Raw genomic sequence first — 24,543 nt, 5'->3', positions numbered from 1 at the left:
TTTAAGGGACCTGAAGAGGTGAATGTATCCTGTTTTTCCCTAGAAAATAGCAAATATGAACCCAAATAGTAATGTTTAATGTATAGATCTTGGTGCAGCAGAATAATGAATGAATAATGAAGAATGTCTTGGAGACATCAAAACTTGGATGACCGGCAACTTCCTGATGCTAAACTCAGAAAAAACGGAAGTTATCCTGACAGGCCCAGAGCGCCTCCGAAGCCAGCTGTCACGTGATACAGTTTTTATGGATGGAATTGCTCTGGTACCCAGCAGCACCGTCAGGAATCTGGGATTTCTCTTCGACCAGGATATGACCTTCAACTCGCATATAAAGAAGACTTCAAGGACCGCCTATTTCCATCTACGTAACATATCAAAAATCAGGAACTTCCTGTCTCAAAGTGATGCAGAAAAATTAGTTCATGCGTTTGTCACTTCCAGACTGGACTACTGTAATTCTTTGTTATCGGGCTGCTCTTGTAAATCTCTTAAGCCTCTCCCGTTGATTCAGAATGCTGCAGCATGTGTATTAACAAGAACTAAGAAAAGGGATCATATCACTCCTGTATTAACTTCTCTGCACTGGCTCCCTGTTAAATCAAGAATAGATTTTAAGGTACTTCTCCTCACCTACAAGGCACTTGCTGGTGAGGCACCGTCGTATCTTAAAGAGCTTGTAACACCTTATTGCCCTACAAGGCAGCTGCGCTCCATAGATGCTGGGTTACTTGTTGTTCCTATGGCTTTAAAAAGTAGGCTGGGGGCCAGAGCCTTCAGTTATCAAACTCCTCTTTTGTGGAACCAGGTTCCACTTTCAGTCCGGGGGGCAGATTCGGTCAGCTCTTTTAAAGTAAAACTTAAAACTTTCCTCTTTGGTTCTGCCTATAGTTAGGGCTGGCTCAGGTCAGCCCGGACCAGCCCTTAGTTAAGCTGCTATAGGCTTAGAATGCCGGGGGACTTCTTAGGACACACCGAGCTCAGCTTCGTTCTGGGAGGTTTTTTTTGTGCTTTCTCCCCTAGCAGGTCTCCGTAGATCGTAGTTCCTTCTGGACCCTGGTCCTGACACCGACCGTGGCCCTGCTGACGCCTGCTGCTGCCATCATCATCATTATTATTGTAGATATTAATCATATTACTGTACTCGTAAACCAACATTACCCTCTCCTTAAGTCTCTGTGCTCTCCCTCCCCACAGGCTTCTGTGGATGGTGGTTCTATCTGATGGTGGTTGCCCCTGCAGTGGTCCTGCTGTGCGCCTGGCTTACTACTCACAATTACTTGAATCATTTCTGTCATAGGAATTGCATGTATTATACATTGTTCATTCTGTACACATGGCATCCATTGTAGTCTGTCCATCCCGGGAGTGGGATCCCTCCTCTGACGTTCTCACTAAGGTTTCTTCCCTTTTTTCCCTCTTGGAAGGATTTTTTCATTTTTGGGGGAGTTTTTCCTGTGCCGATGGTGGGTTTCGGGACAGAGGATGTTGCATGTCTACAGACTGTAAAGCCCTCTGAGGCAAATTTGTAAATTGCGATCTTGGGCTATACAAAATAAAATGAATTGAATTGAATTGAATAATGTTTTTCTTCTTTCCTGTCCTTGAAAAGGGTTCCCAGGTTGGAAACTCATTTTATTATTATCTAATTTCATTAGATCGATGTTAGGTTTGTGTACAAGTTGTGTAACTATATAAATTACGCAAAAAAAGGTGAATACCGTAACATAGAGGGGGAAGAGTTGCCATAAAATATGACTTGGATTCGCATCTCAGTTGAACATGTTTCCCAAGATCTTAAAATGAGTGCAGGCCATGAGTTGTTGAGAAATCATTCCTTGAAAAGTCCCTGCAGATCACGCTCACCACACACACACACACACACACACACGCACACGCACACGCACATTTACATAGAGATAGAGATACAGAGGGCGGCTTATCACACAGAGACATCCGGGAAAGATCGAAAGGACGCGTCTTGCTGAATCTACGCATCTCCATTAAAATGACACACGCGAAACTTGGGGCGGCTGTGCGCGTGGGTGCGCGTGAGGGAGTGTGGGGGGGCGCGCGCGCTCACTGGCAGACAGGGAGAAAGAGAGCGCGCTCCCTCCCATCGCTCCTGCTGTCACTGTGCTCCCTCTTTTGCTACATTTCAAACATGGCCAAACTCTTTGCCACCATACCACCACCACCACCACCCTCCTTCACCTCCTCCTCCTCGTCGTCGTCATCCTCACCCTGCTCCTCCTCGTCCTCCTCAGCAACGGCGTTATCTCCGGTAGCGTGATGCCCCGGGAGGATGGAGCAGCTGTCGGCGAGCCTGTCGGAGATCACTTGGAGCCCGTTGGCGCTGCCGTTGGACGCGGTGGTCAGCAAGTTCCGTCTGCCCACTTTGGTCCGGCTGGCCCACGGTAAGACACGACCCTTCGCCACCACCACCACCCACCCATCCCGTCTCCTCTCCTCCCCGCGGGGGCCGCGGAACTCCGGCGCGACCGTTGGAAACTTTTCCTGCCGTTGTCCTGTGGTGATGACGGTTAGCCGGCTAACGTTAGCTCTTTGCGCGCCACCGCGGATGAACCGTTAAGTGGAGCGGTGATGGGATAGAATGAAGAATATGTAAGTTGTCCGGAAAATAGGTCAAATTAAACTTTTTTTTGTGGTGGGGGTTGGTCTTTCGTGTTTTTTTTCTTCTTTTTTTTCGAATAAACGATGTTGGAATTTAACAACAAGTGGGGCAATTTACTGAAAAATGTCGACGGAGTCAAGTTTGATAGGAAATAAATACCACTTCCGGTCAAAACCTAAATATGTAAATATGTTTGTAAGGACAAAAAAAGCTTTTGGAAATGAATTAATACAAAAAAAGATACACACTCAAATAGAAATTTGTTCGGAATTTGATCCAATTAAAAAGTGACAAATAGGTATTTTGAAACGAATGCTTGTAGATGGTGTCTCATTTACTAGGTAGTGTAAACCAACTTTGACATTTTAGATAAATTGATACTGCACCACCCATAATTCATGAAAGATGTCTTTAATAAACTGCACACTGTAATATTGTGACGTGATGATCTTTTCCATGAATGAGCAGAGATTCTGCTGTTATGAGCCAGTAATGGACTTAAGCTATTAATAGGATTAATTCATTAGTTCCTGAGTCAAAGTCAGTGTCATCAAAGATCTGAGTTCAAGATCTTGGATTGATTTAGCTATTTTAGCACCACTTTTTATCTTTGTTGACATGCTCAATAAATGTATGGCTCAGATTTGGTTTGAATTGCTGACAAGGCACATTTTTTATTATTTAATTATTTCCATTATTATTTATTTTATGTGTGGCTGTCTTGAAAGCGGCCCCTGTGTGACTCTCTCAGACACCAACTTTTCTGTTTCACACCAACCCACTGACTCTCCCAGGGGCCTTTTGAACATTACTGTTGAATTCCCCGTCATTTGTGGCATGTTTAGCCCGCGGACACAATCCTCTCCTCTCCACATTCGGTGCCTTTACTCTGGTGAGCAGTCGACGGGTGTCATCATGGCCAAAGTTGTTCCAGTCCAGCGAGGCCTGGAAGGCCACAAAGTGTCTGTTGTGCTGCTGAAGTGCTGCTCAATTCTTTTCATATGTAAATGATGTAATCTGTCGGTGAATGTGGTGAATACCAACAAGTAGCGACGAGGAGGGAAAAAAAAAAAAGGCCTTCGTGGACAATAGCGCCAAACCACGGGTCCCCGAAGATTATTCACCTTACTTACTGACTTGCATTGTAGAGAGAGACAGAGAGAGAGAGGGGGGAGATAGAGGGAGAGCACCCGTGGGTGTTTATTAACTGCACTGTAGTTAACCCACAGAGGCCGGCTTGTTTGCACAACCAGCCGGCCAAGATGGTGGTTAGTTATTTCCAACATGGCACGGTTTTGATGTCAGTTACATCGTCGCTGGTAACAGTTTTACAGTCAGTGTTTGTAGATGTGCTCTAATCCAACTACAAACTAAAGAGACAATGATCTCACACTCGTAAAAGCGATGACAGAAATGTGAGACACTGAAACGCCTGCAAGGATTAAACCATCTCAATTCCTGTGATTAAAACGACTTCAAATAAAAAGAAAATAAAATTCTGTTATATATAGGCAAGGGTGCACACATGCTTTTAACCTCATACTGTTTTAACAGAGATGCAGGCCGCCTCCAAATTTGGCATGAATAATCTCGGTACTACTTTCTCAGTAAAATTCAAAGATGGCGGCCATTTCTCAAGATAGCCGTTGCCGAAATTTGGAATAACAGTTCTTCAGTGTTGCACTTGAATGGCTTCACATATTTTGTTGATCTAGACATCAAAATGTTTGTATTTTGACACCAGAACTTCAATAGTGCCAATAAAAATTCAACACAGGTGCTATTTTTCAAGATCAAGAAAAATCAAGAACCTAGGTCAAAACAAGGCAGAGGAGGTAGATGCAGAGTGAGCGTATTGAGTGTCTTGGCCAACAAAATGTTAACATTGTGTCTAGAAAATGTGAGTGTGAACAAAAGGGGACATGTTTTTTTGCAACAAAAGCAAAGAGTCTGGAAGGCTTAAGTTCTTGCATCCATGAAGAGTATGACAGCATCTTGCTGCACGCAGTTAAGCAAAGGATAAAATCTGTATTGATCAAGGCCTGTGACACCGACATGCTGTACTTGTTCTTGCAGTCAGTGTTTCTGAGACTCTCCAGCTTGCAGGCTTAGAAGAGCTGTGGGTTGGATTCGGTCAAGTTAAGTCTATCCGGTGTGTCTTTGGGTGGAAGCGTTATCAAGAGTAATAAAACAAAAAAAAACCCACAACAAATACAAATGTATGATTGAATAACCAAGATGAATAAATGGGTGAGGCAATCCTTTCGCTTGACATGCAGAAAACCTTTCTCATGTTTTCCTACATCTGTATTCTGCCATCCATGCAATCTGTGTGTGGGATCGAGTTCTGATTCCGGCAGAAATCCATGCAGTTCTGCTACACGATGGCTCCAGTGAAGGGGGTGGGGTGTAATAGTGGGTTGCCAGTTGCATGGTGGGATCCTGATGAGTAGTTTGCAGCGTGGTGACCTGTCACTGATAGTGGCAATTATGCACTCTGAACCCTGCATGCGTGTGTGTGGGTGGTTTTGGTGGTTTAGTGTTTCCCATCGCTGAAATACTCGGTGGAGAAATAACAGGCAGGCGGACTATTGGTTGATCCTAACCCATGTTCTGTGTGTCCATGTGTGTGTGCTCCAGGTGAATGTGTGGAGGGACTGTCAGAGGAGGATGTGGTGCTGTTACACTCCTGTCGCCAGTGGACCACAGTGACCGCCCACAGCTTAGAGGAGGGACACTACGTTATTGGACCCAAGATAGACATCCCTCTGCAATACCAGGGTGAGCCACACACACACACTCACTGCATTTCGACATGAGACAAAGACACGGGGCACTGCTGCCAAGGACTCTACCAGGAGCCCTCAGTCTACCGGGTGAACTGGAGGTCGCCCCCCCCACACCCCCAAAAAGGCCATAATAGTTCGTCAAAATGTCATCCGTATCCTAAAAATACCAATTTTTCCATAAATTGTCCATTTCCTCTGAGGGGGAGACAAATGTCACAAACACTTTTGGCACGAGGCCAACATTTTCCAGCCGCTCTTTTAAGCGGAAAAAAATGTTTCTTTGTGCAAACAAACACTGGAAATAGACACAGCCGCTTTAGATATTGACGAGTGAGATCTGAGGCTTGTTCGCCAGCTCTGAATATGCATTCTAAAACCATTTCTTCATGAGAATGCGTCTTAAGCCTAGTTTATGCTTCTGCGTTTTCAGAGAGACGCAAGGACACGCAGACGCAAGAGCCCCTTGCGTGTCCCTCGCGTGCCTTTTCACACCTCCTTGCGTGCGTCGACACATTTTTCTAGGCTTGCGTCAAAAGCTACACGAGCCTCCTGCAGCCCGCAAAGCTGCGATTGGTCTGCTAACTGCATCCTTTCCGATGTCTCACATTTCCGTATTCATAGCACAATACCGCCATTATTAAAACGAACAATGTTTACGAGAGAACGGATCAGATACATATATACAGAAGAAATCCGTAAATATGAGAACTTTTACAAGCCGTCATTGGCGGCTATAAGGACGCGCAAATGGCCTCTGATTCATGGGGGGAGATCTCCGCAAAAACATCGGTTTGCCGGTCAAGAGGTGAACAAAGTTGTGGAGGAAAATACGGGACAAATGTGTCCTTGATGAAAAGCAGCAGTGGCGATGCACGGGGCAATAAAGTCTATGATAAATAAACAAACATGCAAACAACTTCCACACACAAATACGTGACTCTCTAGGTCATATTTGACAAAAGCACGTTACTTCACTGTGGTTCTGGCGGGGAACTGCTCTGCAACACACGCAAGACTTTTAGAACCATGAATTGAAACGAGTGCGTCGACACAACGGTGCATAAAGACGCAGACGCCTGCGCCAGCCTTCAGGCCTGCTCAGAAGAAACAAGAACAAATATTTACACAGTACAAGAGAAGCGGTCTCTTATTTTTTAAACCCCACCAGGGTCGAGTTTGCCTTTTCTTTCTTAAACCTTGTGCGACCTTCTGGTTGCTTCCTTTCAAAAGGCCTCCACGTCGGGTGTTATTGCACGAGTCATCATCACCCCGGTTCGGAGGGAGAGGATTTAAATCAGACTCAAGGTGAACTAAAGGAGAGAAAACGTTGCAATACAGCTGTCTGCACGCAAATCCCCCATTCACACACCGCCAATGAGACCTTTCCTGTCTCCTCGAGTCCTTTGGCCTGTCGTCTTCCTGCTGAATGAGTCTAGTCAGTATGACCTCACGGTGCTCGATCGCGTAGTTCAGACCGTCCTACCAGTCTCATTGTTCTCCGTGTAACCGGATCCTAATGCCTCCTCTTCATTGTTTCCTCTGCCGATGGAGTGCTGATGTCACCTCACAGTGCTGCCGCCTCTTAGGCTCCTTTTCGGAAGTATGAAAGAACATTTGGGTGGGAGGAGGAGGAGGAGGAGGAGGAGGGGGGCGTGTTGAGGTCATTGACATTTTAGACGTTTCGCCATTTGACAGCAGAAGCACGAGCGCACAGTATTGGCAATATCAGCAGTGAGCAGCAGAAGGTAGACATATTGTTCCTTTTAAGACACTTTGAATATCAAAGTATAGTATAGTATTATGATTATGATGATTATAGTATATGATTATTGTGCTATTGTATTGTTAATACTTTAACAATAGCATTGATAGGGGGACATTATTAGAGACATATGGAAATAGAATGCCTGAAAAAAGCTGATTATGTGATGATCCAGTAAGATTTAAAACACTTTGTCATTTTTTTTACCTTCACTTGCAAAAGCTGTCGAGTGCAGTTATTCACATACCGTTTTCTCTGAGGGACATTTTCTTTCGAAAATTGACTAACCGCCCTGTTACAGTTCACTGAAGACCTTTTCTGGAAATAATGACCAGGGAGAAATTGTGCACAAACGCTGGACATTTTTACTGCCATCAAATGACATGCGAAGGAAAACAAATTCACAGACTATTACCGGTAGATTTAGATTTCTCACTGGGACTTAGAAGCAATAACACGATGTCGTTGTCATCCCGCCACATCCAGAACTGCCATGGTAACACATGGAAACGTGTGATTGCCTTTCTATGACTCAAACTCTAGATCCTCGTAAAGATGGATACTAAGACAACATAGATTTTAACCTTGAATCCCTCAAAGCAAGCAAGCAATTTCACAATCTGGCCCAAATTCCTGCCAGGTGGCTTCAGCTCCAGGTTTTTAGTTCTCTTGAGTGCTGTATGAAGGCGACAAATACTTTTCACTTGTGAACCATTTCAAAACTGCAATTCTGTAGCCAAGGCAAAAACAGCCGACCGAGCCATTTTAAATTCAGGCATACTTATAGGACAGGTGGGTTGTTGTCAAACCGTACGCCATCGCCAGTGATGAGCTAATGTCTGTGTGATGACTTCATGCAGGAAGTCTAAATAAGCTTACGAGGAGAGCAATATAGGTTTCCCCTTGAGGACAGACAACAGGATGCCCCCTCCTTCTCATCCTCTCTCTCTCTCTCACTCTGAATCCTCCTCCATCCATCAGCGAGAGAGGCCCGGATCACTGGAGGGGAGCGGACAGAAAGGCTGAATGAATGGGTTTCAGGGAGGCGAGTGGCGCCAAAGAAACCCTTGTAATGTGGAGCCGCTGGCCAAAGCCGAATGTGTAGGGATTTAAAAGCCTCGGAGTGATTGCGTTTGGATTTCTTGTTGGACATTTTATCACAGAGCAGTAACCCTTTAATGCATTGTTACAGTAATCGTCTTACTTCCAAGAATTTCCAGAATAGAACTGTAGTTTTCTTTGGTTTTGTTGACAAGTAGCACTTGCCGGTATTGTTCGCAGGGTGCAAGCTCCTTATTGTGGAGGTCCTGTTTGGGGTGGAGGAGAAAAAGGGAGAGAGCTTAAGGGGGGAGGTGCTGGCGAGGAAGATGGTGGAGTTTGGTATTCTGCTCTGCTTCTCAGACCAAAAAAAAAAGGAAAATTCTCATGTCTCTTTCCATCGCGCTCATACAAACAGACTCCTTTAAAAGGGTGCAGCAGTTAAATGCAATCTGATAAGCCAGTTTATAAGGAGAAAAGACAACGGGGTTCAGACAAGATTTGGAGGTGAATTCCTGAAAAGCGTTGAAAAGGGGCACAAGCCAAACACAGTTTGAGGACAACAAACACGCATGCTGGTTGTGTGAGTGAGGAAGGTCCAGAGACAGAGGAGGGAATGAGTGTCTCCATGGTGATGGGTCTCTGCTCTGTGTGAGAATGGGGGTCCTTTTATTAGTTGCCATGCCGACCCACGTTTGCTGTCGGTTGGCGAGAGCTGGTGCCAGGTCATAGGTCACCGAGGTGTCTTTGTGTTCTTCCCTGTCCAATAAGTGTCTCCTGAGGATGTGTTTGAACGATGCTGTAGGGAGTCATGAAGAGAAAAGAGAAAACAGAAGAAAAATAACTGTCCTCTTTGTCCTCCCTGCTTGTCTTCCTCTACTCTTCTCTCCTCTTTCCTTGCCCTTTTTTCACCTCCTTTCTTCTCACTTGGCTTAATCTTCACTCTTGCCTTCCTCCGCTTTTTTCAACTTCCTTCCTCTTCCTCCGTCCATCTTTGCGTCTCCCTTTGTACACCTCCTCCACCTTTCTCCTCTTTCCCTCATCCCACCTCCATCCTCTCTGTAGGAAAGTTCAAGTTGTTGGATGAAGACCGAGACGTCAGGGATCCCATCCAGTATTTTTCCAGCGTGGAGGAAGTCGCTGGAGTCTTCCCCGACCGGGTCTTCGTCATGGAGACGATCACTTTTAGTGTCAAGGTTTGGGAGAACATGAGAATGTTAATCTTAAAGCTTCTGTCACGCAAGATCGTGCTCACACATCCACGTCCCATGTGAATGTTGCAGGTGGTGTCGGGCGAGTTCAGTGAGGACAGTGAGCCCTACAGCTTCACTCTGCAGGCTGGAGATGAGCTGTCACTCATGGGAAAGGCGGAGCTTCTCTGTGCCACGCCATCGAAGGAAAAGACGGGACTGAGCGCACTCTTGAGACGCCTAGGGAAGACTCCTAGAAGTACGTAGGGCTGCGTGCTATGATTTAGTGACATACTGGGGCGGCACTAAATGAGAAGTAGATTCCCTCTTGATAAAAGTGATACAGTCCACTTCAGTTCAGAGATTAATTCCATTATTGCAGCTCAGCACAGCCAGTCAATAGAAGCAGTGACGCAATGAATTCAAGGTAATCATTTTTCATCACCATTGATGCTCATATTCAGGGCCTGAGCAGAGAGGAATAGGATTTATCGTAGAGCAAATGTGACCTTAGCTTGTGTTCAGGCTCTAATCCACCTCCCTTGTCTCCGCCTCCTCAGGTAAAACTCCATGCCTGGTCTGTATGAACCATCGCACAAATCAGAGTGTCAGCCTTCCCTTTGGTTGCCGCGGTCGCTTTTGCACACGCTCCCCACTGGAGCAAGGCATGCTGGGTGGGGAGCACACGGTGCGCAGCATCATCGAGAGGGTCCGCCTGCCCGTCAATGTGTCCGTCCCTTTGAGACCGCCGCGGAACTCCTACGACCGCCATGCGGTCCGAGAGGGCCACCGCTACAAGCTGCTCAACATCGTCAGCAAGACGGTGGTGCTCTGCATGGTGCTCCGCCGACAGGAAGTCTCCCCGTCCCACTTCCTGCTCCTGCGCTGCATGCCCCGGTTCAACGTGGCCGAGGCCTCCGTCCGCACGGCGGCGCTAGAGAGCCTCCTGTTGCGGCACGCGTTCGACCCGGATGCCTACTCTCGAGCTGTCAGAGAGACCCGGCCGGAGCTGGAGTGTATGACGGAGGAGTGTGTGAGCCCGCGGCGCTCTCGCCTGTGCGTGTCGGGCCAGGACTCGTTGGCGCCGGCACTGCAGCGCCTTTCCATGTGCGGGTATGGGGGCGGGATTTCGGACAGCCTATCGCAGCGCTGCAGGGACTCTCTGGGAGAGCGTCTGGGGGAGGTACCAGGTGAAGAGCGGGAGTATGTGACTCCCGAGTGGACCGAGGCCGAAATGAGGACCAGTGAGGAAATCCCTTACGAGGAACTCTGGACCAATCAGAACCCAGAGGGCTTGGGGAAGGAACCAAACCTCATCTCCTTTCATTCGTCTTCGTCGTTGGATGGTTCTTTTGGCACCGTGGTGACGAGGGTGTCGACCCCGCCGCCCGTACCTCCAAAATCAGAAGCTGTGAGTTTGAGCCCGTCCGCGGCAACATCCGGCTGTTAAAAGTCAGGATGCCTGGTTTGAATTATTCATACGTTAAAGCTTTTAAACCTCAGCGGCCACATTCACACACAAACACACCCACTTCCTGGAAAGGAAGAGTCTGTGTGCTGACAGTTCATGAATACATATGAGTACAAATCACCAAGAAGGTGAGTACATGTGCTGTCTGAGTTCAATGAATAGCACGGAGCTGTTTCTGTCCCATGGTGGCCGTACTGATGGAGTGTTTGGTCTTAAGAATGACCAAATTAGCAACAGTTTAATATTAGGGCCACGATTCTTTTCATTTTAAATTAATTTGTTGATTATTCATATAAATGTTGCACAAACTGAGAAATTCTGATGGTTTCTTACAGCATAATCTCTTAAAATGTTTTCTTACAACAAAATTGTTTTTTGTTTTATTTGAATGTCCTAATAAAAACCATGACGGTTTTTCCCCATCCAACATAATCAAGTAGTTCTGTTGCCTGAACCCAACAAAATACAAAATAAAACATCAACCACATGTTTTACATGAATTACTTTTCAACTGTTTAAAACAGCAACTCTAATCCAAGTGGAATCATTGTAAATGTAATTGAGAATGCAGTTAGGTTGTACGGAAACAAAATCTGCAGGACACATGGTTGCATCAGTTCAAAACCTTAAGATATTCAACATATTTCCTTTTTCAACTGTGGAACTGAGTAAGGTGGCATAAATGCTCAATTTGAAATGATCTGAAAATGTAAAATCTTCCTGTAAATCATTTTTTTCCCATTATGAACTTTTGGAACAGGACTTTAATGATTTAGAAACGTTCAGGATTTCATAAACCACATATTACTTTTTACTTCTTTTTTTTTTTACTTCTTACAGAGTTGTTACTAACATTACTCTCCTACATCCCTTAGTGAGTGTTTGCAAGGGGCAAATCCATTTACAAACTTCTTTGCCAGATTGCTACTCTGGTACTTGTTTAACCTGTAAATTTCAATTTTTTTATTGTTCCATTCTTTTCATGTTCAACTGGAGGCTCTTCTGTTTCTCCACAGATCATCAGAGGCAGTACAATCATTTTGTTGTAGTTATTTACAGTGTTTATGAGTTTGTAGACGAGGAATCATCAGGCTTTGTTTGGTTTAATTCCCTTTGACTTTGAAAGGAAAGGCAGCGTGTGGGTGTTGACGTCTGCGATGCAGCTGGATTATACCCTGTCACACACAGCACGCCTGATGCCCTGATATTTAGCTTGCCAAGACACAGTTTGTGTGTATATGTAGTGTGTGTGCGTGTGTGTGTGACAGAGTTTGTTTGAGGTGTAAAGGTCACCTAGTTTGACATTTACTGATAAGAACGATGGGACGAGCCAGCGGACACACACACACACACTCTCACATTTAGCCTCTTGAGAAGTCAAGTTTTAGTAGTTAACTTTTTTTTTGCTGCCATAGCTCTAATTTTTCTGGGTTTGTGTGTGTGTGTGTTTGCGTGCAGGTGAGAGAGGAGTGTCGCTACTTGATTGCCCCTCCGGTTCCCCCTCGCTGCTCTAAAGAAGGGTCCATCTCCAGTCCGGTTCCCAGCCCTCCGGTCCCCCCTCGCTTCCCCAAAACCTCCACCTCCCCGAGACCCAACCTCTCCTTCTACTCCTCTGGACTTCAGGACAGGTAGTGTTTGGTTTGCACACAGCAAATCATTATGACATGTGGAATTATACGTATGATTACCCTGAGGGTATTGTAACCACCCCATCAATCCTCATCAACAGGGACTAGTAGTGACTTTCTCTATAAAAATGGTTTCACTAGTCCTATCTGAGCCACCATCAACTACACCTCATATAATGTATACGATCCACGCTGACTGATAACAGGAGCTAACGTTGCTTCATCATGCCTGGTCCCAGCTGCTCGCCCTCTCCAGATGCCTCCCTCTACTGCTACCCGTGCTCCTGGGCGGACTGCCCGGCCCCCCACCCTGCCAGTCCCGAGCCAGCCTCCGCCGTCCCCACAGACAACACAGCCAATCCTCATTCAGCGCAGGCGGCCTGGGCGGAGCCATGGGCGGATACCTTCACCTCCTCCGGACCTCGCCTGAGGCCTCCGCAAAGTCGATTTGCTCCCTTCGGCGCGTTGAACCCCTTCAACCGTCAGTCGCCTTGCCCCTCGCCCGAGCCCGCTGCCAACCCCACGACGGACTCCTCCAGAGGGGCAGAGGGCGGCGGGACGTCCGCGGGCGTCACTGAAGGGCAGCCCCTGTCTCCCGACCACACTTGGAGGCCCCCCGCCGACCTGTCCGTGCTGTCATTGGAGGAGGTGTCGGCCTGCCTGCGGTTCATCGGCCTATCGGAGGCGGCGGTGGCCGTGTTCCAGAGGGAGCGAATCGACGGCAGCCTCCTGGTGCAGCTGTCTGGCGACATCCTGTCACATGACTTCCACCTGAGCAGACTGCACGTCACCAAGATCACACAGTTCATACAGGGCTGGAGGCCCAAGATTTAACACACACACACACACACACACACACACACTGATAATGTGCCTGTTGGCTACTGAGCCTTGCTGAATGTGCCTTCCACTGTGACCATGTGGCTGCTGAGAACCGCTAACTGAAGCTGAGACGTTGCCGAGGGAAACCACGCCACCCTGTGTTCAGATGACGGAAATGACACTAGACTGGCTCATCGGCCTCCCACAGACTGACTCTATATTTCCGGTCTGAATCACAGACTGGGACTAGTTTACTAACAAAATGGTTCTAAGACTGACAGCTACATGAGGAAAGTGGTGGAAACTTTTGAATTGTATACGGGGCAGATCAGTCAACCACAATCCCACATCAAATCGGATGAGGAAAAAACATTGATAATAGAGGAGTTTGTAGGTATTTACAGCCTCTATTGATTTGAGGTGTAACCACTCAGATGTAACACTGACCCAGTTTCCCAGCTGGGTTTCATGCAGCGTCCTCTTCATCTGTACATTGAGCATCAATGGCCTGTTATTGACATAAATGAAAATTCTCAGGATATAAGAGAGAATTAGTTATCTAGAGCTGATTGAGGAAAAAAAAGAAAGCAAAGACGAATCTGAGGTACCCAATAAAGTAAATACGTTTCTGGTACTGATGGACACTGAATCCTCTCTTACACTATTCTGTATGAAGGCCATTTTGTACTTTGAGACAGTGACATTTTCTATTAACATTCCCTTTGAGGGAAACACCAGATGCCCTCTCTGTAGTCAGACTGTGTTGTTCAGAAATAGAATTCTCAAAATGTACCTCAGATCACTTGTTCAGATATGCTTGATTTAGCCTTGAATAATAATAAATGAAATAAGTAATATGTCCACAAAGCCATTTGTTTGTGTCTTAATTACACACCTCTAGGGCTAAAATGAACAATTATTTTCATGAGCGATTAATCAGTGGATTATTTCTTTGATTAATCGATGCATCGGATAAAAAAACAGCATTAAATGGCCTAGAGAGAGTAAAAGTGTTACTGGAGTCCAAAAGTGAATGAAGCTCAAAATGCGATCAAAGTGAGACCTGTTTGCTTCTATGTGTGTGTTTGTGAATGATCCATAAACCTGCTGATTTGCAGGTGTTGTAAATTGAAATTAGTTCTCAAAGTCTTCTTTGTTTGTTTTTTCTCATCTCTTTTATTCACATTTTAAATCTGTTAAGTTGACTGCATCAGCTAACATGTGCATGTATGTAGGCTGTAAGTAACAAGTAAAGTCCAGCAAGCTTGCAATATAATCGAGCACTTACACAAAATGTTTTTAGTGTCTAAAAGATGACTTTTCAGTAGAAAGTGTAACACAGCTTAACCATGTCTGCGAGCAACTGAAACAGCCACTTTTCCCTCAGAGCCGATGACAATCCAGGATAACATTGTTGCTTCATTGCCCCGACATGCTTCACATTTTCGGTCCTCCAGCTCGTGTGGGATGAGCTGGATGCATGTCACAGCCGCCTGATGCTGCTGGACAGCGAGGTGCAGGAGCATCCGGATCAAGCCCACCTACTGATGGACCAACTCAACCGACCGCTGCAGCTGTATTAAAACGCAGCGCACATGACCGAGCAATGCACTGCCTTCCTCAGCAAGGTCAGGAATGTTCTGTTCGCAACTGATTAAATGCAGAGAAAGGGGTGATGAGAGTTAACAGGAAGCATTGGTTGACTCTTGTATCTTGAAAATTTGTTGCATCCCAGCTTTTAAAAATCTGTTTATCAAACCGACTGTCTGCTTCCTTATGTTTTCTATTTCAGGTCCCCGCCTGCCTTCAAGAGTTTGAAGATATTATGCATGGCGCCGCCCGCTGGTTAGACGAGGCCCAGTCCTGGCTCAGTGCCCCGTGCTCCTTCCCCACAGCCAGAGGCCACCAGAATCATGCAAACTCCCTGCAGGTCGGTGACACAAAGTGACAATCAAAATAACGGAGGAAACCTTGGTGGGTTTTTTCTGCAAGCTCAAAAATGTCTTTATCCAATGAAACATCATTAATTGGGCCCTCTTGCTTTGGTTATTCATTTTAACAGTAAATAGATCTTCATGGATTTAAGTATTGAAAGGGCAACTTTTGAACCCGGCCCCTATTTTCCATTTATCACTTATTTGCTGCACTCCAGCCTTTCTCCTTACTCTCCTGCTGCCTCTGTGTGAGAAAGGCAGAATGTGTTCAATCAATGAGTCACGCTTTCGAACTGATCACGTCACTAGAAAGAATAGAGATAGGAAGATGGCTTTATGAAGGTGGAAACAGTTTGGATTATTTCACGTAGTGGAGACATTAGAAGCAGAGCTCCACAAAAATGCATAGTATAGGTACATACAAATAATTACACTATTACTAATACGTTAGAACGAATCAGGAATCAGGAATTAGGAAACATTTATTACCAAATTATGTCAAACATACAAGGAATTTGTCTTGGCGGATGGTGCATGACAGTAGACAGTGTGACAATAGACAACAAGACAGCAGTGCACAAGTAATAAAATAAAGTAAGATGAAATGCTAATGCAATGGGTTAGTAGAATAGGGCTATGGGTTAGTATAAAACAAGAGAATAAAGTTAAAAATGTTAAATATAAAAAAAAAGTAAAAAAATATTAAGTGCACTAGCGAACAAGTAACAAAGTGACGAGTGACGACAAAGTGATAAATGACAGTTAAAGTGACATGTGCAGTGTGAAGGGGAGTGACCGGTGGAATGTTATAGTCAGTCAGTGGGGGACCGGGCTCTGTCGATGAGCCTACTGCTGCAGACCAGTACAAAAAGACATCAGTCTCTGTGCATCATCTGCATAACAAACTAGAAACAATTTACAGAGCTAGCATCGAGCAGACTTAGTGATGATGAGAAAACAGTTCATGAGGAAGAACCATTGCTCATTGTCACCCTGACACACAGTGACTATGTGTCCTTTACAGTGGAATCATTGTTCTCTTCCTTTCCTCCTCTGCCTCCCTCCTTCCTGCCTCCCCCTCCTCACCTCACCCAGGCGGCTCTGATGGGTGGTACCACCATGGTCATGGCGCTGGTCCTGCCTGAGCAGCACTGCTCCCTCCTGGACGCCTACGGGAACTGCCGAGCTCTGGCCGCTCCAATGCTGTCTTACATGAAGTAGGTCAGCACACATGCTCAGTGGGCACGTTAGACATATTCTACGAGTCAACATGCCTCATTCAGCCTTTGGCGTTAATGTATGTGCTGGGTCATATGCTACATTTATCATCTATAAGCAAATCTAGTTGTTAATAACCTCCCCGTTTGTATCACTCACCGTAACCTAATCTAATCTTCAACTGATCAATTATTTGTCTATTGAAGGTCAGAAAACGTTCGCAAAATTCCCTGATGCAATGTCGACTAAAACCAATGCATATATTTAGTCGTGATGATTCATTCACGTGTTACTGAACATTATGAACTGCCAGTTTTTAACAGACCTCACACTTATAAATATACGTTTCACTGTTCACCCCCCATGAGTGAGTGAATGTGTTTGTTTGTGGGGCTTCTGATTTTCACTAATGTGAATCCAATATTATCTCTTTCTGGCTGCAACTTACAAAAACAAAAAACCTCTTCCTTTGACCCCTGACCTTTGTCCTGTGTTTAGGTGCGTAGCGAGATGGAGACCCTGGTGAGGGAGCACGGAGTGAACTCTTTCCAGATGTTCATGGCCTACAAAGATACGATGATGCTCAGGGACTCTGAGCTCTACCAGACGCTGCAGACCTGTAAAGACATCGGGGCCGTCGCTCGAGTCCACGCTGAGAACGGAGAGCTGGTGGCAGAGGTGCACACCACACAACCCCCACACATGCCTGTGTTTCTTCTTTGAATGTCCAGCACAGGAAAAATACTTGTTGTGTGTCTGTCATTCATTGTGGATTCTTTACATACTGGACAGCTAGTTTTCACATTTTAGGAGCCAACATTTGGATTCTGTCATCACTTGTGTGTGCGTTTTGAAATGTTGCAGAAACAATTACGTGATGAATTGAGCTTCTGAAGTGTTTGCGTGTGTGTTAATAGGGTGCTAAAGAGGCTCTGGATTTAGGCATCAGTGGACCGGAGGGTATCGAAATAAGTCGACCAGAAGAGGTAAATTAATATCAAAGATTATTCATTATCACGTTTAGTCATGACCTTGTTTGGATTCCATGTTTTATTTCCTTTTGGTATGCTTAAATGACAATAATATCACATTATCAAGGGTATGAAATATGTGTTTGAAAGTTAGATTTGAAGCTTGATATTGACAAAAAGGGGAGTTGTGGTGCTCAATTTAGGGGTTTAAACTGGCTGGATGTAGATGCACAAAATGTTTTACGGTGAAATGTTAATTCCCTTAAGGAGAAATATACAGAACACACACACATACTGTAGTTTTTCTTTGGACAGCAAAAGAACTGAAATATGAATTTCTAGTGAGAGCTTATTAAAAGCGTTCAGTCTTGTTGTCTACAGCTGGAGTCTGAGGCTACTCACAGAGCCGTCACCATCCCCAACAAGGTAAACACGCAAAACCAGACATTTGAATGTGCATGTGTCCAAGCGTCTGCTTAGTGGGCTCCTTTGACTGGACGGAGAGAGCAGGTGAGCAGGTGTACGCCGCATTTGCACAAGAATGGCTGCAGGTGTATTTATTCACTGCTGAGCAACAACGGCCAGCAAAATAACGCAACGATTCAACTGGATGTTTTTACTTATGCTTATTATTTTCTGTGTTCACATAGTAAATCAGCCGTTGGGGAAAAGATGAACGTGTTCTCAAATGGAATTTGGGATTGATAATTTCATTAAACACTTTTTTTTTTACACTTACGGGGTAGTAAGTGTAAATGGGATTGTGGGTAATCACCTGATCACGTGTTGTTGTTGACGGGAAATACGAGCCTATGGATTGTTAGGTTGGAAGAAATAATGTACACACATTTGCATTGCTTTGACCAAGGAGCCAAGCCAAGCACAACAAAATGCATAATAAAGGGTGAAATGCAACAACGTTCCTTGTCTTAAAGCGGTGATCGGTCGTAGCTCTGTTGGTATCTTGTCCACTCACACCTAAATGTTCTATGATAAACTATTCAGCATTTCGGTGAGGAGCCGCTGGTCTCAGCAATCAACAGGCCCCAGGTCAGAATTACAGCAGTGTGTAAGTGGTACAAACAGAATTCCGTCATATGCAACATGTGTGTTTCATATGGTAACAAAAGATGGTTTTGTTAAATTGGTGTATAGTTTTTCATTTTGCAATGGATCTGAGGTGTTTTGCTCATTGGGTGTGTGGTTGTGCTAATTGTGTGAGTGAAATGGAAAACAGAACAAAGCAGTCAAAATTGTGTTTAAGCAATCGAGAAAAACTGTAAATAAGGCTCACATTTCTTATTTGTTGTTTGTTTTTGGTTCTAATTGCACGTGCAATTACTCCATTTAAGGCGATGACAGGATGAGTGTCATTTGGGAGAGGGGAGTGGTACGTACAAACACACATGTACACATACACACACTTAAGCTGTAAACCTGCTCGTGCTTATTATGTCATATGTCATATTACAGTTTTTCTCGATTGCTTAAACACAATTTTGACTGCTTTGTTCTGTTTTTCATTTCACTCACACAATTAGCACAACCACACACCCAATGAGCAAAACACCTCAGATCCATTGCAAAATGAAAAACTATACACCAATTTAACAAAACCATCTTTTGTTACCATATGAAACACACATGTTGCATATGACGGAATTCTGTTTGTACCACTTACACACTGCTGTAATAAACCTAAAACACTTTTAGCAAATCTATTTCTCAGTGATTAGAGTAGTGTAAGTGAAGTACACAGAGAAAGTGCAAATATTCAATAAATTCTGACCTGGGGCCTGTTGATTGCTGAGACCAGCGGCTCCTCACCGAAATGCTGAATAGTTTATCATAGAACATTTAGGTGTGAGTGGACAAGATACCAACAGAGCTACGACCGATCACCGCTTTAAGACAAGGAACGTTGTTGCATTTCACCCTTTATTATGCATTTTGTTGTGCTTGGCTTGGCTCCTTGGTCAAAGCAATGCAAATGTGTGTACATTATTTCTTCGGCTTGTTATTAAATTAATGCAGTAACCATAAGCCAATGAAAACACAAATTGACACTGAGGAGACAGTGGTGGACTTGTGGACCAGTAATACAAAATAAAACCAAGCATTTTTTTCCAAAGCTATTTTAGTATTAATGGTATCTAATACGATTCTACATGGATCCTTCCTGGGATGCACGCTACATAATAAGCACGAGCAGGTTTACAGCTTAAGTGTGTATATGTGTACATGTGTGCGTGTGTTTGTACGTACCACTCCCCTCTCCCAAATGACACTCATCCTGTCCTGGACTCCAGCCACTCCGTGAGGGATCTTTGTGAAGTCGTCTTTGCCCAAAGCCCTCTGCTTGATGCTAAATGGACGGTGCTCTGATGCCACAACACTCAGAGAGTCGCTGGAAACAAGATGAATGTTATTGGTCCAAATCATCACTAAGCATCGACCCTCCTACGTCTTTGATATCACTGCTGTATTTTAGGAGCACGTCCCACTTTGTACTGAGCACATACTTTCCCAGCAGGCCCATGAGGTAGCCTGGCGTGTTGGGGTCGAGGCGGAGAGGAGGGACGACAACGTGGGCGGCAGCATGAACCCAGTCCTGACGGTAATACTGCTTCCCGTTCAGCACGGCGTGAGCCACCGTGGTCTCTGCGTGGACCACCTTACCTGCAGGGACAAACAAAAAACATCGGTTACAAGAAGACAATCTGCTTCACGTCGTTGCCACTGTCAGAATCTGTCAGAGTTTAAACCCCTAAATCGAGCACCAGAACTCCCCTTTTTGTCAATATCAAGCTTCAAATCTAACTTTCAAACACATATTTCATACCCTTGATAATGTGATATTATTGTCATTTAAACATACCAAAAGGAAATAAAACATGGAATGTCAAAGGAAGAGGTTTGTTTTTTTGTTTTGTAAGTTGCAGCCAGAAAGAGATAATATTGGATTCACATTAGTGAAAATCAGAAGCCCCACAAACAAACACATTCACTCACTCGTGGGGGGTGAACAGTGAAACGTATATTAATAAGTGTGAGGTCTGTTAAAAACTGGCAGTTCATAAAGTTCAGTAACACGTCAATGAATCATCACAACTAAATATCTCTCAAAGAAATCCATCCCGTAAGCCTTGGCCAGCTGTGAGACAGACAACAGTGAAGCATTGACTTAAGAAAACAACAACAACAACAACTGAATGTCATCCCCTTCCACACATGTGCAGTGGGATCTGCGGGCTGTCGGCTTTATGATGATTATAACAAACGATTATACGCTTTTTGAGGAAGTTGAACATTTTGGTAAAGAAGCTCGTGGACTTTGCTGCCTTGATTACATCTCTTATGTGCAATAATGATAAGAGTTAGTCGAGCTTAGCTTATAACGTATAACTTTAACTTTAACGTATAATAATAAAGTATAATTATTATTATTAATCCATTGTGAGACTAACCCACCTTGACTCCTTGCTCCGTGGCCACCTGCTTCTTGTCCACCTCATCTGACTTGTTCCCTACGAGTATCTTCCGGACCTTCTCAGGAGCGTACTGCAGGGGTTTGTCAAGGGAATGTGAAGAAAGAACAATTAACCCGCCGCTCTGCATTTGTCACAACCAACATCGCCGTCAGAGAAAGAGCTACCGAGTCCAATCGATTCATGATCATGAACGCATATGAGGAGATAATATGTGAATTTGAATCATTTCTGTCGGATGATTTGAACGTATTATACATATTTTACGTTGTTCATTCTGTACGTCCATCACAGTCTGTCCGTCCCAGGGAGGATCGTCCTGTGTCTCTCTAAAGGTTTCTTCCTTCCTTTCCTTTATTCTCCCCATCGAATACTTTTTCATTGTTTGGGGAGTTTTTCTTGAATTACATTCGTGAACACGTGACATTTGAAAAAGAACAGAACAATCTATTGGCTCGTATAATATTTCCCTTCAACAACACAAAACACATTAACAGGTGATTACGCACAATGCCATCGACACACTTTCAGGGCACCCACGTGTTCTGCTCTGCCCTTATGCCGTTATATTTGTGCCACCATCCTGAGCGTGTAACTTTAAGTTTTGAGCACAGAGAACTATATTTTAGCAAAGAAAAACATATTGCGTGCGCGCAGTTCACAACGCTTCCTAAAGAAGACGGAAAAAAGCGATATTAGAAGTCCGGCTAGCCACCATCAGACATGACCCAAGCAAATGATGAGAACAGCAAGTGTTTTAATCCAGGCCATTAGCATTTAGCACAAATGCTGCAAACTTCAACAACTCGCTGAGCTTCCGCGATGCTGTAGGTAGTCCTACTAGCGTTGTGATTGAAGACCAACAGCCAATCACAATGGACCTTCTTTAGTTCTCTGATTGGTTGGTTTTGTGGCACAAATGTAACGCTGCTGCAAGTCGAGCGAGCGCAGAGCGAAGAGGTGGAGAGAGCGCAGCAACGGCTGCCTGCGCGCAGAAAACCAGTTTGTGGAGAGGGCACCTGAGTAAACTGCGCGCACGGAATATGTTTTTCTTTGCTAAAATATAGTTCTCCGTGCTCAAAATTTAAAATTACGCGCTCAGGATGGTGGCACAATGGTGGGGGGGCCCAAATATGTTCAATGAAATAATCAATCCCAGATTACATTAGTGAGCATGTATATGATGGAATATTTCCTACACTGAATATTTCAGTAAAAGAGACTTGTATAATTGTCTAAAATTTTATTCATTTCAAGTCACATCTACGAATACTTTTATCCGGCCAATTTAAGGTAATAGTAATAATAAATACCTGTTGAGTAATTCCACAACGTGTACTTGAAAAAGCACACATTTTAATAACTGGACAATTACAACGGTTGTTTTAATATCTGACAACACACAATCCTTAAAGAGAACAAGAATCGCTGAAATTGCTAAAATTTGATTATTGAAAGCGTTGGCAACGAATTTCATTATCGATTCGTTGTGTCGGTTCAAAGAAAGACGCAGAATGCTTTTGTCTGCATATATTTCTATTTCTATTGCATCAATGTAATTTCATTTAATATTGCACTTTTTGTATATATTGTGGATGTAGTAAAATTACCTGTTCACTGTTTATGTGTTTTGTGTTATTGACGGGAAATACGAGCCACTAGATTGCTGTGTTATTTTTCAATGGTCACGCGTTGACGATCTCCTAAATGCGTGTACAACGTACAAGGTTTGGGGATTGGTCATTTCATTGAACATATTTGGCTTCACCCAGCCACCTAGCTGACCGGCCGGCGCCCGACCCACCACCTTGCCAGTCGGTCAGCTAGGCGGCCAAGCCAGCAAACTTACATTGCTAAGTTGAATAAACAGGTACTATACGGTCATGTGAACTTAGAGAGATCAGTCCAGAGCTGAGTTAAACACAACATTACGAGTTGTACTAAATTGTAAATCCAATTTGATTTTTCTCAAAAGTCTCCAACATTTGGTGGCAGAATACGTGTATTTTAACCATTTATTTAATTATATTAAACTGTTTCTTTTATTTAGCCAGGTTAGTACAGATGTATTTAATGCAGTTCATTTTATGTGATTTTTATGGTTCATTTGCAACCATTGTTGCATAATCTTGTTATATTTATTTTAGGGAAGAGGGAACACGTGTTTATTAAGCAGTACGTAATGAGAGTTTATGAATACAGACGTTTGTTTTCATTAATTGTGGTTTATTTGTCACACTTCCATCCAAAATGGAACGGTTAGGCCCAAGAGGTCAAAGGGCCCTGATGATAAGAAATAATGTTGGTCAAATGCTGCGGTATAAGGAAAATGACTTGTATGGCTTCATGGCATTCAGACATTTTGACTGTAGAATATTTGACATGTTTCTCACTAGGCAAGAACAATTAAGAAATGAATTGATTCTCTTTTCTCCATTGCCTCCATGTAATATTTCACGTGACCCTCAGAGTGAATCACCTGTTCACTATTCATGCGATTGACAGGGAACACTGCCATGACATTTTTGAGAATTGTCATAACTACATGTACAAGGTTTTAGGTAATTGATATAGTACAAAAGGTTTTCTTTTGATTTGAAGATTTTTGGTTTCAGTCACGGTTTGCCCCCATTGCATTGTGGGTAATGACGAAAATGAACAAAAGTGTAATCCTATTCATATGAGAATAAGAAATGAACGTGTTCACTAGTGGAATTTGGGATTGATTATTTCATTAAACATATTTGCCCTCCCACCACCCACCGAAATTTGGCTCTCACCCAAATCTCAGAAATTTGGCAACCCAATTCTGAATTTTGGCACTCACACACCGAATCTTCAATTTGGGACCGAATCTTTGCGGCCAGACCAGCTCGCGACAGCCTCCTGGCTGCAGGGCCAGGAGGCTGGCCGCGAGCTGGTCAGCCGACTTCCACATGCCTTATGTTTGGACTCGGGGCCTATAACTAAACGTCCCAGTGACGTTTGGTGAGGTCAGTAAGTGTCATATCGCCGCTAATTATAGTGGACACGTCATTACCCACAATGCAATGGGGTGGGGGCGGTGATGTTTAGAACTAGATCTCAAGATTCTTACAGCTTGTAGTAGGACCACCATTTACGCTGCGTTTTGATACAGCTGCAGCGGTCGGTTGAGTTGGTCCATCAGTAGGTGGGCTTGATCCGGATGATCCTGCACCTCGCTGTCCAGCACCACCAGGCGGCTGTGACATGCATCCAGCCAGACCGTCAGCGCCGCCCCCTCGCCGGGTACCGGTCGCCGGTCGGACCGTCAGCACCACACTTCAATATTAACCCCGAAGTTTAGTTTCTGACTCACCGATCAGTCGATTATTTCTACGTAAAATCCACCCGCCGCTGTTTCCTCGTGAAGACGTCGATCGCAGCGGTGTAAACTCGTCTCGGATCGGTGATATCGTTGAACACCGCCGTCATATTGACTTTGAATTTCGCGGGGATTAGCCTTACAACGTGGCTGGCGTAGTGACGTCACCGCGCAAATGTCCAGCAATATCTCGATTTTAATTGGTCCATGTGAAACGTAACGCAGATGCTTACTTGTATAACTTGCAAAGG

General features: G+C 44.4%; 2 protein-coding genes and 1 long non-coding RNA gene across 5 annotated transcripts; 2 read left to right on the top strand and 1 right to left on the bottom strand.

Moving 5' to 3' along the window:
• The first annotated feature begins 2,035 nt into the window (after nucleotides 1-2,035).
• Nucleotides 2,036-14,202, top strand: gareml (GRB2 associated, regulator of MAPK1-like). 2 transcript variants are annotated; one of them, XM_040160327.2, is made up of 7 exons: nucleotides 2,036-2,417; nucleotides 5,276-5,416; nucleotides 9,290-9,420; nucleotides 9,508-9,673; nucleotides 9,975-10,825; nucleotides 12,344-12,513; nucleotides 12,753-14,202. In XM_040160327.2, the coding sequence occupies exons 1-7, from the start codon at nucleotides 2,306-2,308 to the stop codon at nucleotides 13,345-13,347; spliced, it is 2,166 nt and encodes a 721-aa protein (XP_040016261.1). In that variant the 5' UTR covers nucleotides 2,036-2,305; the 3' UTR covers nucleotides 13,348-14,202. The 2 variants fall into 2 exon arrangements, with proteins under 2 accessions (XP_040016261.1, XP_077949173.1); XM_078093047.1 differs by lacking the exons at nucleotides 2,036-2,417; nucleotides 5,276-5,416 and adding an exon at nucleotides 7,112-7,169.
• A 590-nt stretch (nucleotides 14,203-14,792) lies between these two features.
• LOC120807883 (dihydropyrimidinase-related protein 5-like) lies at nucleotides 14,793-18,077 on the top strand. Of its 2 annotated transcripts, XM_078093049.1 has the most exons (6): nucleotides 14,793-14,963; nucleotides 15,128-15,265; nucleotides 16,365-16,486; nucleotides 16,986-17,165; nucleotides 17,405-17,473; nucleotides 17,840-17,970. In XM_078093049.1, the coding sequence occupies exons 1-4, from the start codon at nucleotides 14,931-14,933 to the stop codon at nucleotides 17,011-17,013; spliced, it is 321 nt and encodes a 106-aa protein (XP_077949175.1). In that variant the 5' UTR covers nucleotides 14,793-14,930; the 3' UTR covers nucleotides 17,014-17,165; nucleotides 17,405-17,473; nucleotides 17,840-17,970. The 2 variants fall into 2 exon arrangements, with proteins under 2 accessions (XP_077949175.1, XP_040016263.2); XM_040160329.2 differs by lacking the exons at nucleotides 14,793-14,963; nucleotides 15,128-15,265; nucleotides 16,365-16,486 and having other exon boundaries at nucleotides 16,976-17,165; nucleotides 17,840-18,077.
• A 1,646-nt stretch (nucleotides 18,078-19,723) lies between these two features.
• LOC120807884 (uncharacterized) lies at nucleotides 19,724-21,038 on the bottom strand. The gene is made up of 3 exons (XR_013453346.1): nucleotides 20,930-21,038; nucleotides 19,981-20,137; nucleotides 19,724-19,865 (listed from the first exon to the last, which is right to left on the bottom strand). It is a non-coding gene; the product is annotated as an uncharacterized LOC120807884 (long non-coding RNA).
• Nucleotides 21,039-24,543: the final 3,505 nt, after the last annotated feature.

The sequence above is a fragment of the Gasterosteus aculeatus genome, chromosome 18 (assembly GCF_964276395.1).
Source record: "Gasterosteus aculeatus chromosome 18, fGasAcu3.hap1.1, whole genome shotgun sequence".
In the NCBI taxonomy this organism is placed as follows: Eukaryota; Metazoa; Chordata; class Actinopteri; order Perciformes; family Gasterosteidae; genus Gasterosteus; species Gasterosteus aculeatus.
This window is presented reverse-complemented; position numbering and strand designations above follow the sequence as displayed.

What these genes read in the sequence shown, in the direction of transcription:
- gareml (XM_040160327.2), top strand. Translation starts at nt 2,306, where the DNA reads ATGGAGCAGCTGTCGGCGAGCCTGTCGGAGATCACTTGGAGCCCGTTG. An exon ending in TTTGGTCCGGCTGGCCCACG is followed by an intron (nt 2,418 to 5,275) that starts GTAAGACACGAC and finishes TGTGTGCTCCAG; the next exon opens with GTGAATGTGTGGAGGGACTG. An exon ending in TCCTCTGGACTTCAGGACAG is followed by an intron (nt 12,514 to 12,752) that starts GTAGTGTTTGGT and finishes GCCTGGTCCCAG; the next exon opens with CTGCTCGCCCTCTCCAGATG.
- LOC120807883 (XM_040160329.2), top strand. Translation starts at nt 16,998, where the DNA reads ATGGAGACCCTGGTGAGGGAGCACGGAGTGAACTCTTTCCAGATGTTC. An exon ending in ACGGAGAGCTGGTGGCAGAG is followed by an intron (nt 17,166 to 17,404) that starts GTGCACACCACA and finishes GTGTGTTAATAG; the next exon opens with GGTGCTAAAGAGGCTCTGGA. An exon ending in AAATAAGTCGACCAGAAGAG is followed by an intron (nt 17,474 to 17,839) that starts GTAAATTAATAT and finishes TGTTGTCTACAG; the next exon opens with CTGGAGTCTGAGGCTACTCA.